General features: G+C 39.7%; 2 protein-coding genes across 3 annotated transcripts in view; both read left to right on the top strand.

The window, feature by feature from the left end:
• The window catches only part of LOC138003848 (uncharacterized), a 63,409-nt gene that overhangs the window by 11,900 nt on the left and 39,009 nt on the right, over window positions 1–12,500 (top strand). For both annotated transcript variants that reach the window (XM_068850113.1, XM_068850112.1), the window contains 5 exons: window positions 8,626–8,709; window positions 9,138–9,258; window positions 10,441–10,553; window positions 11,242–11,436; window positions 11,926–12,136. In XM_068850113.1, coding sequence (XP_068706214.1) covers window positions 9,153–9,258; window positions 10,441–10,553; window positions 11,242–11,436; window positions 11,926–12,136 — 625 coding nt within the window. In that variant the 5' untranslated portion in view covers window positions 8,626–8,709; window positions 9,138–9,152. The remainder of the gene's footprint in view (window positions 1–8,625; window positions 8,710–9,137; window positions 9,259–10,440; window positions 10,554–11,241; window positions 11,437–11,925; window positions 12,137–12,500) is intronic.
• LOC138002533 (uncharacterized) lies at window positions 744–2,505 on the top strand. The gene is made up of 2 exons (XM_068848564.1): window positions 744–1,091; window positions 2,413–2,505. The coding sequence occupies exons 1-2, from the start codon at window positions 744–746 to the stop codon at window positions 2,503–2,505; spliced, it is 441 nt and encodes a 146-aa protein (XP_068704665.1).

Genomic DNA, 12,500 nt, shown 5'->3' with positions numbered 1-12,500 from the left:
ACTATCAAAGAAAGTTCCACTGGTGCTAAATCGTTCAAAGCTAGGTATGTTGCTAAGGGTTACAGCCAAGTGAGAGGTATTGATTTTCAGGAAACCTTTGCACCAACTGCTAATCTCACATCACTGCGTGTGCTAATGCAAATGGCAGCACAACATGATTTGGTTTTGCACCAAATGGATGTGAAAACGGCATATCTCAATGCCTCTATTGATTGTGAGATTTATATGGATCAAGCTGAAGGCTTTGAAGTTCCCTCAGGCAGTGGAGGGAGACTTGTGTATAAATTGAACAAGTCTTTGTATGGCCTAAGGCAGTCGGGTAGAAATTGGAACCGTGTACTAACCTGTTTCTTGTTGGAGAACAGTTTTGTTCAAAGCCCTGTTGACAATTGTGTGTCTACCAAACATGTTGGAAGTGGATTTATTGCTATGCTTGTCTGGGTAGATGACATAATTATAGCAGCAAGCAACATGTTGCTAATGACTGAAGCTAAAGGAATGCTGAAAAAGAGGTTTCATATGAAGGATCTGAGTAGACTTTCATACTTTTTGGGTATTCACTTTGAGCAGGGAGATGGCTTTGTAAAGATGAATCAAAAGGGTACATCACTAAGGTGCTTGAGAGATTTGAGATTTCCAATTATAAGCCAAGGACTACACCTTCGGAACAGAAGCTTGAGTTTGATGGTGAAACCCCTGTGGATCCCAGATACCGTGAAGCAGTGGGAAGTTTGGTGTATGCTATGACGTGCACCAGACCAGACATATGCTGGGTTGTTACTAAGTTGTCACAGTTCCTGGTTGCTCCCATGAAGGGACACTGGATAGCTTTGAAACATGTGTTACGATACTTGAAGGGGACTCGTGATTTTGAATTGTGCTATAGAAAGTGTGATGATGGTCTTACACTGATAGGCTACAGTGATGCTGATTGGGCGTCATCTACAGATGACAGACGTAGTATCAGTGGGTACTGTTTCAGTTTGAACAGAGCCGGTCCTCTTATTTCTTGGAAATCAAGGAAACACCAACAGTGGCTCTATCATCATGTGAAGCTGAGTATATTGCTCTGGCAGCAGCAGTCCAAGAAGGTATGTATCTCACTCAAATGGTGAAGGACATTGGTGAAGTAAGTGGCCCTGTTTTGATTTTTGAGGACAACCAAGGTACAATCGCCTTGTCCAAGAACCCAGTCAATCAACGAAGGTCGAAACATATTGATGTTCGATACCATTTCGTTCGCAGCGCGCAGAATGCAGGCAAGATAATCATTAAGTATTGTCCTACTGCCGATATGGTAGCTGATGTCATGACCAAACCAGTTACTAAATTTAAGTTGCAAAAGTTTAGGAATTATATTTTTGGTTCTTAAGACATAGGTATACAAGTAATATACAAGCATAACTTCGTATTGTTATTATTGTATCCATTTAAAACACATCTTATGTTGAGTTCATTTAGTGTAATAATATGTGGATGTAATTCTACGACATATATAAGTGAGATCAAGTGGGGGTGTTAGGATGACCTCATTAGATCTAGTGGGATGCCTGTGCAATTTACATGTATGATGCAATAAAAGTTCCCGGATGTTCTTCTTCCACGAGGTAAACCATGGTGTGTTAAATGTGTTGTGTGAGTTGACCAAATCTGAAAACATCTTCCCCCGTCATGAACGAAACAGCTCTATCGTAGGAGATTGGTACGGATTCCTTATCAGTTTTCCTTACATAATCGATGACCGAGTCTTTCGACAGTTCGTCATTATGGTCCGCCACACAAGTACTAGTGTCTGGAAGCATGGGTTGCTTGGTTGCCTCACTGTTTTTCATGTCACTGATGTTCAAGTTGGATTCATATGGCTTTGATGACTCGGCTTGCAAAATTTCGTGATAGCTTTGATAAACATTGGTATACTTTGATAGCTTCGATGTCACTCTCCAAATGGAAGTCACCTTCCAAATGGAGTTTATTAATCCCTCGTGAGCTTAGGGGATCGGCAGAGACTGTCTTCTCGAGTCTTCTCACCACGGTCAGTGTAAAACGCAGACTGAGGTTATAACGTAACTGTTGAAAAAGCCCAAACCCCTTAGAAATGCTACCCTTAGGCCTAATTAGGCCTAGCTTAACTATTAGCATTTCTAATGGGTTTGGGCTTTTTCAATAATTAAATTATAACCTCAGTCTGCATTTTACCCCCGGTCTGCAGTCTGCAGTCTGCGTTTTACACTGACCGCTTCTCACCACGTGTCTGTCGATTCCATTTCGACATGTATTATTAAAGTCTTCGCGTTGGAGAGTGAAAGGCGGTGCACAATTAATTGCACCAATGTGTACTTGTTCAGAATCTTTTGCTTCACCTTCGAAGAACGCCGTTTCTTTAATTGTTCAGTTTCTTGCTTCTAAATGCAGCGGAAGGTGCTCAAATTAAACACGAAGAAAGCCACAAACAGCAATGGCGGCGCACAACCTTGTAGCGAACAGGAAGTCAGAGCTGTGTTGTGATTATCCATCCTGATTGGCTAATTAGATCGAACTTCCGGTTACGCAGGAGTGACAAATTTGCATAAAGATCCCCACCAAAACTCGTGGATATATCCACGAGTAAAAATGAAGACCCGGTTCTCTCCGTTGATTGGAACTTGAAAATCTTTTCACTTTCCTTCAGCAACTTAGGAAACAAATTTAAGAGGTTTTGAATACAAATTGCCGATCCGGATGTTTTATAGAAATAGTAAACTTAGAAATTTAAAATTGCAGAATCGCTATCGTTTCTTATGTAAGACTGAAGAGGAATCTCTCGAGCATTTAATGTGTTACTGTAAATCAGTTGAGGTCTTGAACCTGGGAACAGGTTTTATCTTGGCTGGCTATGCCTAAAAATGAGCATAAAATGCTACATTCGCGTATCTTTTGTTCGAGAAATTCAGTATTGATAATTAATCATGTTCTTAAGCTTGGAATGTTATTTATCTGTAGGTTATAATAAAAAACCATCATTGGAAGTGTTGCATGTTTCCGTTCTTTCGATGGGTAAAGGTATTATCGACTGTCTCTGAAAGGATTATTTCTTATTTTATTAGTTGCCATCTTTTTGAGCAACATCGCAGTATCTTCTCAGTGCCATAATCTTTTTCCCTTCCTCAGATAATTAGATAAGCATTATATACCATAGAAATTTGGATAAACTGACCCTTTCAATGCCTTTCTCCTAAAATCACGGCAAGACTCCCTTGTCATGTTAATAATTTACGTGACTGTACTAATAGTTTTCAGAACTTGCCGATGTTAATACGTTTATAAGGTATGGAACTTAACAAGTCCCTTCAAGTTTAAGGTTATATCTATAATCTTAACGTGATGATTACACTTTCATGATCATTCAGCATTGAGTGCTGGAATAGCATTGTCGCTCACTGTGTGAACTATTGTAGCGTGAGCAAAACACTTTCGCAATGGACATTTATATAGTTCACTTCAATCACTTGTAAATCTTTTTTTAAGATTATTGGCCCCTCAAAGGACGAAACTTTTCCGTACTTGCGATGTTTCTTGAAGCGGGCAAAAAGGGAAACATTACCAGAAATAATGTTTTTGTGTAACATTTTCCCTCGTTTGCACTTCAGTCCCAAGCAAAGTGATGATTGACTTAATTTCAAACAATCGTGACGTTCTACGGTAGACACCTTCCATAAGCAAATCCTAACTTCAATACCGGAGCCAGCCATTACGTCCTGGAACACAAAAATCGCTTTTATGGGATCACAGTGTGATCGCATCTGTTATGTTGCAAGTCGTCCTTTTTTAGCCGAAATGTTTGCCTTAAATATTCGACCAAATAATTCCAACTTCTGTTAAAGGCTCGTCACTATCCCATGGTAAATCGCATTGTCCTCGTGCATCAACGTCATGTTTGAAAGTAGAAATTTAATTAAAATCTGACAAAAAAATATCTCAAGCTAGAGGATTAGAACACCTTCTACCTTGTAAGTGTCAGTGAAAGAGATTTATTAATTATATAATCCTGAGGGATTCAATTACATTGGAATGCTACAAGCAACTGGGCACCCCTCTGAGATACCAGGCATATTGCCTGCTATCTCCGCGGGATACCGAGGTACTGTTTTGGTTGTTAAGGGCGTCTGGCTCGTTATGTTTCAAAGCAGTTATGTGAATCTTACCAATGTCCGCTTGCAAGGAATTAGTTTCAATAAACCACACACAAAATATGTCCTTGTCGCATGATCCATTACTTGAAAATAAGCATTGCGTGAAGATGCATGTCGTGCCTGTGAATTTTATAGTAGCTTTTCGCGAATCTTGCCATCAGTCGAAATTGAAATCCTTTTACCACCACTGTAGAAGAATGTCGACACCCAGTAGGACAGAAGTTGCAAAATTAAAATTCTCCACAAGACAATAAACATTTCCTGAATTGTGATCCGCTGGAAAGAGCGAAGCGTTCTTTTAGACGCCATCTTATGAAATTGACATATACGTCGTGTTAAGTCACCGTAGTGTAACGGCTAACTGAGCCCCAAGTATCCTCGTTCGTCGTCTGAGTACATACATACAGACATAAATACTTTATTCGTCCCAAATGGGCTTTTCAGAATAAAGTCAAGAGATAACTAATGCTATATACAAATAAATTAATTAACTAATTAACTAGTAAATGACATAATCGAACCGATTAATTATTAATTAATTAATGAAATAAAAGCAAAAGTGGAGCAATTAGGTCACTAAAAAATTCGAGAGAAGGCTTCTCCTCAGGCAACGTTTGAGGTCCTGTAGTGTTGGTTTCAACTTAAGAGTCGAATCTAGTGAGTTTCAGAGTTTGACTGCCCTGAAATGGAAAGTTCAAAGGAATATTTAACATCTGGGAGTTCCTCGTTGTACGCCTTGTGATCATGGCTCTTTGAATAGAAAATAAAGAGGCTGGAGCGCACCCTGACATACATTTGAAGGCCATTATTGCGTGGCGATAATACAACTGCCGTCTTACAGGTAGCCACTTGAGATCTTTAAGGATAGGGGAAATATGGTCGTATTTCCTTGAGCTGCTAACGATACGAGCCGCGAAATTCTGTACAGCCTGGATCCTACTTAAGTTGTACTCAGAGGTGTTGCTCTAAACATTACAACAATAATATAGCTTGCTAAAAAGACTAAGGCATTAACTATAATAGTTAAGGTGGTTGGGTCAAAAGCATGTTTAACTCGATTAATCTGGCTTAGGCGCACCATGCAAACGGACACTGTTTGAAGCTATGTGATCGTTATATGTCAAGCAGGGATCCAGGATAACTCCCAGATCCTTAGCAACGGTAGCTCGTGTAATTTCTTTTCCTAACAAATTTAGACGAAAATCCTCTACTTTGCTGACCATCGCTCTGGTGCCAAAGATAATTAAAATAGTTTTACTAGGGTTTATAAGGAGTTGATTTCTAAAAGTCTAGTTACTAATTCTGCATAAGTCTTCATTTAATTTGGTAATCTCGCTAGAATGAACTGCCACCGGGGCCGCAATCCCGCATACAAAAATTTGGTTTTATCAACGGAGTTGATATGTAAATTGGACACCGTATAGAGATTCTCTGTACGGTGGTCAGTTTACATCATCAACTCTGTTGATAAAACCAAATTTTTGTATATTACCTCCCCACCGACGCAGCACCATAGTTCCTTTAGAAACTACCCCCCGCAATCAAGGGCAAGACGATCTCGTGGAAAGTGTAGTTAACCGAACCTGAAAGCTAAAATTTTACGAGAGTGCTTAGGCCTAATCACTGAAACGAGCGCTTAGGCTTAAACAGTAGACGAGTGCTTTCTTCTTCACACTATCTAGTGAAAAGTGTTGTACGTTATGCGAACCACAAAATGAAAGCTAGAATTACGTGGTGATATTAAAGACTAAAAAAAGTAAGCTCGTCTACGAGAGTGAATTTTTGACTTTGCAGAAACAATGGTCAACCTTTGTGTTGAATTCGCACATTTCTTGTCCACTTTTATGACACTGAAAGAAAACAAAAACGCAAACTAACAAACAACAATCCGATGTGTTGCTGCAAGCAGTATAATGAACTGCCAACGCGGTCCACAATCCCGTAGTCGACGACTCAAAATTGTTCAAGGGCAAGACGATCTCTTGAAAAGTGTAGTTAACCGAACCGCAAAATGAAAGCTAAAATTTTACGAGAGTGCTTATGCTCCGATACAGTACCTGCAGAAGCTGCCAGTGCTTAATTAGGCCTAATCACTGAATCGAGCGCTTAGTCTTATTCAGAAATCAAGTGCTATTGTGAATGAAAGTTAACCGAATTGTAAAATGATTCGTTGAACGCGCTATAAGAACGAGAGATACATATCAACTTAACAAATCGAAAGTGGTTCAGCGTTGTCTGTACTCTTATCGACAACGATATTCGCCATCACAGTGGTCAAAATGTTGTGGATTTAGGAGATGCAGTGAGCAATTTGCCTCGCGAGGCCAAAAATATCAAACATGTTTGATTTTATCCTCACGGCCTCGCAAGGCGAATTTCTCACCAAAATTTTCCCGCAAACATGAGGAAACGGATGAGCAAACCGCCTCGCGATGGAGTATGCTCAGCTCTTTCCTCACCGTGTGCGGCGGGCTTAAGTAGGCCAAAACCATTTGAACAGTAGAAAACTATTTTTTATCTTGGAGCAGCTGCAGTTTACCCCGCCACACCGAGGCCGTTACTGTAAAGGGCTGGCCACGCGGTACGCGGAAAAAATAAAGTCAAGGTTGCTAAGTATCTTAGGTAGCTGGCTACGCAGTACGCGGTACACAGAAAGAATTAAATTGAAGATGGCGAGGTATGTTAACTGGCTGACTACGCGGTACGGGTACGCAATGTTAAAAGCGTGCTTAGGCCTAATCACTGAAACGAGCGCTTAGGCTTAAGCAATGAACGAGTCCTATTTGCTTCACACAATCTCGTGCAAAGTGTAGTTACCCAAACCGTAAATTGTAAGCTAAAATGTTAACGAGGGTTTAGGCCTAATCACTGAAACGAACGCTTAGGTTTAATCAGTAAAGGAGTGCTATTTTCTTCACACCATCTCGAAAAAAGTGTAGTTAACCAAACCGTAAATTGAAAAGGAAAATGTTAAAGAGTACTTAGACCTAATCACTGCAACGGGCGCTATTTTCTTGACACGATCTCGTGAAAAGTGTAGTTAATCTAACCGTAAAATCCACAATTGATCGCCACTTCATTCCCGACGTTTTAAGAACGAGAAATACTGTTTTGAATAAATTTCATACTTCAACTTGAATCTATTAGTTTCGGCCTACCGCGTAGCCAGCTACGCAGAAGTTTATTCGAGTGACAGGGTATTCTACAGTTAACTTTATCATTGCAAAGGGACAGCAAAAATTGTATATTCCATGACGAAATATTAAAAAAACGCAACTTCGTTTTCACACATTTCTAAATCTTTGAATCCTGGAGTGTAAGTATACGTTCCGCAACACTGCTTCAACAATTTAATTTTGCTGATTATCAATATCTAGATTATATCGGCTAGTCTGTGTCTGTTCATTTCACAGATAACCTCTTTCTTCTCTTGTAAGTTCTTCAGGTTTTTTTTTTTTTTTTTCACTTCGCTTTTAAAGCGGATATGAAGTTAAGAAGGGGGAGCCGCCAGTGTGTTAGATGAGAAAAGCCTTTTCAAATCTTCATGTCATTTAACGGTCGCACCGGAAAATGACTGAGTGAAACGCGAAAGTAAACAGGTCTGTTGGAAACGTGCTTGAATTTCGACAAATGAGCCCCAAAATCATCAAGAATTTGTGACGCTGATGAATGAAATTGTCAAAGGGCAAGCAGTATAATGAAGTGCCACCGCGGTCCGCATTCCCGTAGTCCATGAATGATAATTTTTCAAGGGCAAGAGGATCTTGTGAAGGGAACCGTAAAATGAAAGCTAAAATTTTACAATAGTGCACGGCCTAATGTGTGAAACGAGCGCGTACACTTTTGAAATATCGGGATAATTACCGATTTTGTCAATGTTCACCCAAATGGTGTAAATACCAATGGATGAACGAATTGGACTGGCCAAATATCGCAAAAAATTGTCGAATTTCTCAAATTCGCCAAAATCACCAAAGTTCACCCATGTGGTGTCAAAACCAATGGATGAACTAATTTGACTAATTTTAACCAATTTTGAGGTGTCAAAACAAATGGATGAACTAATCTGACGAAATTGGCAAAATATCGCCAAAATTGCCGAATTTCTCAAATTCGCCAAAATCGCCAAAATCGCCAATGTTCACCCATGCGGTGTCAATACCAATGGATGAACTAATTTGACGAAATTGGCAAAATATCGCCAAAATTGCCGAATTTGTCAAATTCGCCAGAATCGCCAAAATTGCCAATGTTCACCCATGTGGTATCAATACCAGTGGATGAACTAATTTGACAAAATTGGCAAAATATCGCCAAAATCACTAATTTTGCCAAGATTGTCAATCGTGCAGCTCTTTCGCCAAATCTGCCATTTTTGTCATCGTGTGCATTTCTGGACATAAGTGTTTGGGTTTATGAAAACTCGCCAAGCCTTGGTTTACGATTCATTCTACAGGTGTAACCTGTTAGGTAAGAGTATTCAGCCATACAGAGAATCCATGTTTATCAAATTTCAAAACGTCTTCAAGTGGCTTTTCAAGTAAGTACCAGTTATTTATGTTTACTCTTTTTCTGCAAAGTAAAAGTAAATTCTTATGATTTAAATCTCAGCCGGTGGGAACCAACTGTCCGCTTTGGCAACCCGCATTATTGAGAACTCCTCGAATTTGACGAAAGACGCTGACCTTGTAGCTCAGTCGGTAGAGCGACGGAGATCTAACCCGAAGGTCGTGGGTTCAATTCCCACCCTGGTCAGAGTTTTTCTCTGTCCTTGTGTGGGCCCATTTCCATCAGTAGGGCTAACGCTCACATGGTTCATATGGGATAGAAATCTAGCAATTCACATTACACTCTATTCAGTTAACTCTGTTTAAAATATAAGTGCTACACGGCCAACGTTTGTATAAACGTTACCTTTCCTTGTTTCATTTGTCAGTCAGAAATTTGCATTTGTTTATGATTTTTTAGAGAGACGTATAGACAATGGAAGAATCAGAAAGTGGAATAAATCTACAAGAATTTTCAAATAATGATCAAGATGAAGCCAAAAAGAAAGAAGCTAAAGAGAAAGAAGAGAGAGAAAAACAAGGTAGGTTGATACAGAGTTTTCGCAAATGTTTATGATGAAGATTGAATATAGGCTTGTCTTGGGACACGATACTGATGCAAACAAAAGATATAGTGATTTATGTTACTTTGTTGTCGACCATGTAAAGTTGTCAATAGCTTCCGAAAATTTAGGTACTAAAAACCATGTTAAGCGTTTTCCCTTTTCAAAAAGTGAACTATGTTTGTGGTCAATGATAAACCCGGTAATTGTTCTGGCTTTGTTGTGGACAAATCTTTCATTTTGTTATTGCGACCATCTATTGTCTACCAGGAGCGTTTTTCTATCCTGCGTATTGCAAGCGTTGCCGTATGATCGCAGAAATGTCCGCATTTTGGCCGCACAATAGGGACCCTTACGAAAGAACGACGGCGACGCCAACAAGAACGTTGTCTAAGAATATTATTTCCCGTCATTGAGATAATTTCGAGATAACTCCAAGTCGTTCGGAATGGAAAGTGTGTATCAACATTGCAGGAATACAATTGGCATGAACGGTGTGGTTATTTGGGAAGAAAATTAAAGACATCTAGTCAGGTTCTCACGTCCTCTTGACAATCTCAAATTTAGTCAATTCACGGACAAGGACGGCAAAGGAATGTACCAAGATTCAAAAAGGTACATGCAGGGCATACAGAGCCCTTGTTTTTGTTCATTGGGCCCATTGTTTTGTGGCGTTCTCGTTGCCGTCGTCGTCCTGTCGTAAGGTCCCAGATAATCAGTAAGTTACCACACCACCCCCTGTTCCTTCCAGTCAGTATTTTGCTCTCGGTCCCAGTTTTCCTGGGCAAAAAATGCCGAAAACTCTTCCTCTCCTACGGGAACGCCCACTGACGCAGGCTAAAGAAGAAGCCTCTTGAACAGAAGTGTAATTATCCTTAGCTCCTTATTTACACAGAAAAATAGTTGGAGAAGGTAATTGTCCAAATATATGTAGATAGTAGGCAGAGAATGGAATGTTTTTTTTTACAGTGTCGGGGATCTCGGGTGGGTTGATCTTTCGGGGCAAATCAAGATATCACAGTCTATTGCCTGGCATCAGTATCGTGAAACATCCTCTAGTGACTCTCATCCTGAGAGTACATCCACTGAATCAAAATGCGCTCTTTTATAAATGTTTTTAAAGCAGCGGTGATGTTTAAGACTGGGTCTATTTCTTCTTAGAGTCTCGATTGATGGATACGATTGAGACAGGGGATGTGGAAGAAATAACAGAAAGGCTTAACCCACGAGTTTTAACAAAATGCAAGAACAACACATTGTATATGGCAATGAAGGTAGATGATATATAGATCCTCTTAATAAGACTCCCAGGCGAAACGTTTCGGGATACTCGGAAAAATTTTGAGTTAAAATGCTATTAAAGGGAGACAAATCTGGGACCGTGCTGATAGAGCCTTATTTGACCTTTAAAAGGTACTATTTAAAAACGGATAGATAGTATGCAACCCTAAACGATACCTTGACAGTTAAAGTTGGTGACGTTTCGTCTTGGACACCCTAAGTGAGACCAAAATCAGTGATTTACGGCCCCTGAACGAGACGACGAGCATCCCCAACCTTTTCACATTCGAATACACCCAAAATATAGAGCTACTTTGGCAAATAGAGTATTTATCAGCAACCAGCAGATATGTACGGAAGACCTTACTCAGTTTACATGTTTTACTGTGATCTAGAGAAATTTTTTTCAGTGGTAAGATTTCTAAAATCTTTGTGATATGTCAAAAATACCTAGAATACGAGAGAGAAATTGTGAACAGATGTAAGATGTGACTTTCCTCCGAAAAAAAAACACTCGTAATTTAAACATATTACTGATATGATAGCACCAAACAGTCTCGTCCGCGTAGCAGTCGTCATTTAGAAGCCGAACACATAAACTATATATACGTTACGCCGTTTGTTTGCGAGGTGAATGTTTATCTCTATGAGGCTTGACACATTATTGTGTTCATTTGTTAGGCAAGCAGTGAGCTGCGTCGTAGAGCAGACAAGAAGGAACAAGACGAGGAAGAGTTTACAAATTTGGCCAACTCTGTGGACGAGTTCTCTTGCTCGCTGTTAAATCCGTTAAAATCAGATATGGGATTCCGCCATACTTTTGCCGATTCACTGGATCAAGTCATCGATGATGCTATAGAAATGGAACAAAAAAAGGTAAGAAACCAAAGCTTTTAAACTCGGTCGGCTTAAGAATGTTTCAGCGGAAGTTGCCCAGTTCAAATCACCCTCGATCATAACACAAAAGAACTGTCCGAAAGCATGTCCTTGTGGTGTTCACCGTGGAGATTCTGTATGCACAACCTGACCCGACCGTAGTCCATTTGCAACTTTCTGGAAGTTTGCACAAGAAATTTAAGGGGAGAGGTGGATCGCACTTGAAACTGACGGAGCCAAGAGTCTGAATATATGGCGGGCCTGGTGGGCTTTTTGTCGGACGTGTGAGTATGGCAATTCCAGTTTCCGTTAAACAGTTAACGCAAAGAAACAAACAGAAATAACAATAACAACAATAACAACAACTCCAACACCAAGAACTGAGAACCACATCAGTGAAACCAAACTACTTCTGCACTAAATTTCTTTCACTTTAAGAGTACTTTAATTACGTGCATTAATTGACGAATTCTCTTTTTTCCATTGTAGATTTTAGCACATCCAGTGATTCATGGCTTAATGAACAACAAATGGTTCGGTGAATTCCGAACACTGAAAAGATCGTCCTGGCTGAGTATTCAATATTGGAAGTGGTGTCTTCTCAACATCTGGTGTGTGTTCGACGTGCTGCTGTTTCCAGTTCTCTTTGTTCTGTTTTACATTATTCACATCTGCAGAGATAAGTGGCGAAAAAAAAGAGGTAATTTATTGCAACGCTCTGCTAATCAGTACCGACGTATGGCTCTAAAACTCCGAGTTCAACACTTACTCGTTCGAAACAACCCTTGGAATGAAGTAAAGGGAACTTTCTTCAGACACTGGAGATCCCTTGGGAAGTCGCGGAAATGTTCTCCAAAACTCCATCGGAAGTTCACGAAACCTATCCGGAGTGGAATTAATTCAGGAGATATATATTACGTGCTTTCATAGAGTTTATTTTTTAGTGCCACAGATCAGGTGTTTCGAAGTTCAAATGCGTATAATCCGCAAATAAATTCTGATAGATTTAAGAATGTATTTTTTAATAAGCTTATTTTTAAATATGATCTTTAGTTTATTTATTT

This window comes from Montipora foliosa, chromosome 5 (assembly GCF_036669935.1).
Source record: "Montipora foliosa isolate CH-2021 chromosome 5, ASM3666993v2, whole genome shotgun sequence".
Lineage (NCBI taxonomy): Eukaryota > Metazoa > Cnidaria > Anthozoa > Scleractinia > Acroporidae > Montipora > Montipora foliosa.
Note: the sequence above shows the minus strand (reverse complement) of the source record. Positions and strands in the feature narration are given on the sequence as shown.

Coding starts and splice junctions, on each gene's coding strand:
- LOC138002533 (XM_068848564.1), top strand. CDS start 744: ATGACGTGCACCAGACCAGACATATGCTGGGTTGTTACTAAGTTGTCA. Junction 1,092..2,412: donor GGCAGCAGCAGTCCAAGAAG/GTATGTATCTCA, acceptor TTCTAAATGCAG/CGGAAGGTGCTCAAATTAAA.